Here is a 627-nt window from a genome sequence, read left to right as displayed (position 1 = left end):
TGTATATATATATATATATATATATATATATATATATATATATATATATAGCATCCCAGCCTATTCTATTTTATTCTGCTTTTGTGTATGCGTTATAATATAGTTCATTCATCAGGAGTAATAGAATGAATTCAAATGAATCAGTGATTCGCTTCTGATAATTCGACTCACCAGTTCTGCTCAAACCATTCCTGCGCGGCGCGATCGTTAAACTGACGCTCGAAGTCAAACGCGTGAAGCGACTCGTTCATCTTCATCATACTGTAAGTGTTTATATCTTCAGCAGGCGAACCTGAAGTGATGAAGGTGTTTCCGCGAGGAACCGGAGAGCATCGGCTGCGGAACACGCCTGCGGAACTTCATAATTATATGCGGGAGGGGGAGGAGTCAGAGCTGCAGTCTCATCCAATCAGCATCAAAATACGCGTACACGGTTGCATTTTTTATTAGACGAGCACGTTTCCCACGTTTTATATTTATGAGCAAAAATTTGCAAACATATTTGCACAAACACAGCCACACACTCACACACACAAACACAAACACTCACTCACACACACACTCAAACTCACACTCACACACACACACACACACACACACACACACACACACACACACACACATATA

At 40.7% G+C, this 627-nt stretch overlaps 1 protein-coding gene across 2 annotated transcripts in view; it reads right to left on the bottom strand.

Annotated features, from left to right (window-relative positions):
• The window catches only part of LOC107659697 (elongation of very long chain fatty acids protein 6), a 6722-nt gene extending 6354 nt beyond the window's left edge, over positions 1 to 368 (bottom strand). For both annotated transcript variants that reach the window (XM_016448720.1, XM_016448721.1), the window contains exon 1: positions 172 to 368. In XM_016448720.1, the coding sequence (XP_016304206.1) occupies positions 172 to 260 (89 nt within the window). In that variant the 5' untranslated portion in view covers positions 261 to 368. The remainder of the gene's footprint in view (positions 1 to 171) is intronic.
• Positions 369 to 627: the final 259 nt, after the last annotated feature.

Source organism: Sinocyclocheilus anshuiensis, unplaced genomic scaffold (assembly GCF_001515605.1).
Source record: "Sinocyclocheilus anshuiensis isolate Anshui unplaced genomic scaffold, SAMN03320099.WGS_v1.1 scaffold75, whole genome shotgun sequence".
NCBI classification, from domain to species: domain Eukaryota; kingdom Metazoa; phylum Chordata; class Actinopteri; order Cypriniformes; family Cyprinidae; genus Sinocyclocheilus; species Sinocyclocheilus anshuiensis.
This window is presented reverse-complemented; position numbering and strand designations above follow the sequence as displayed.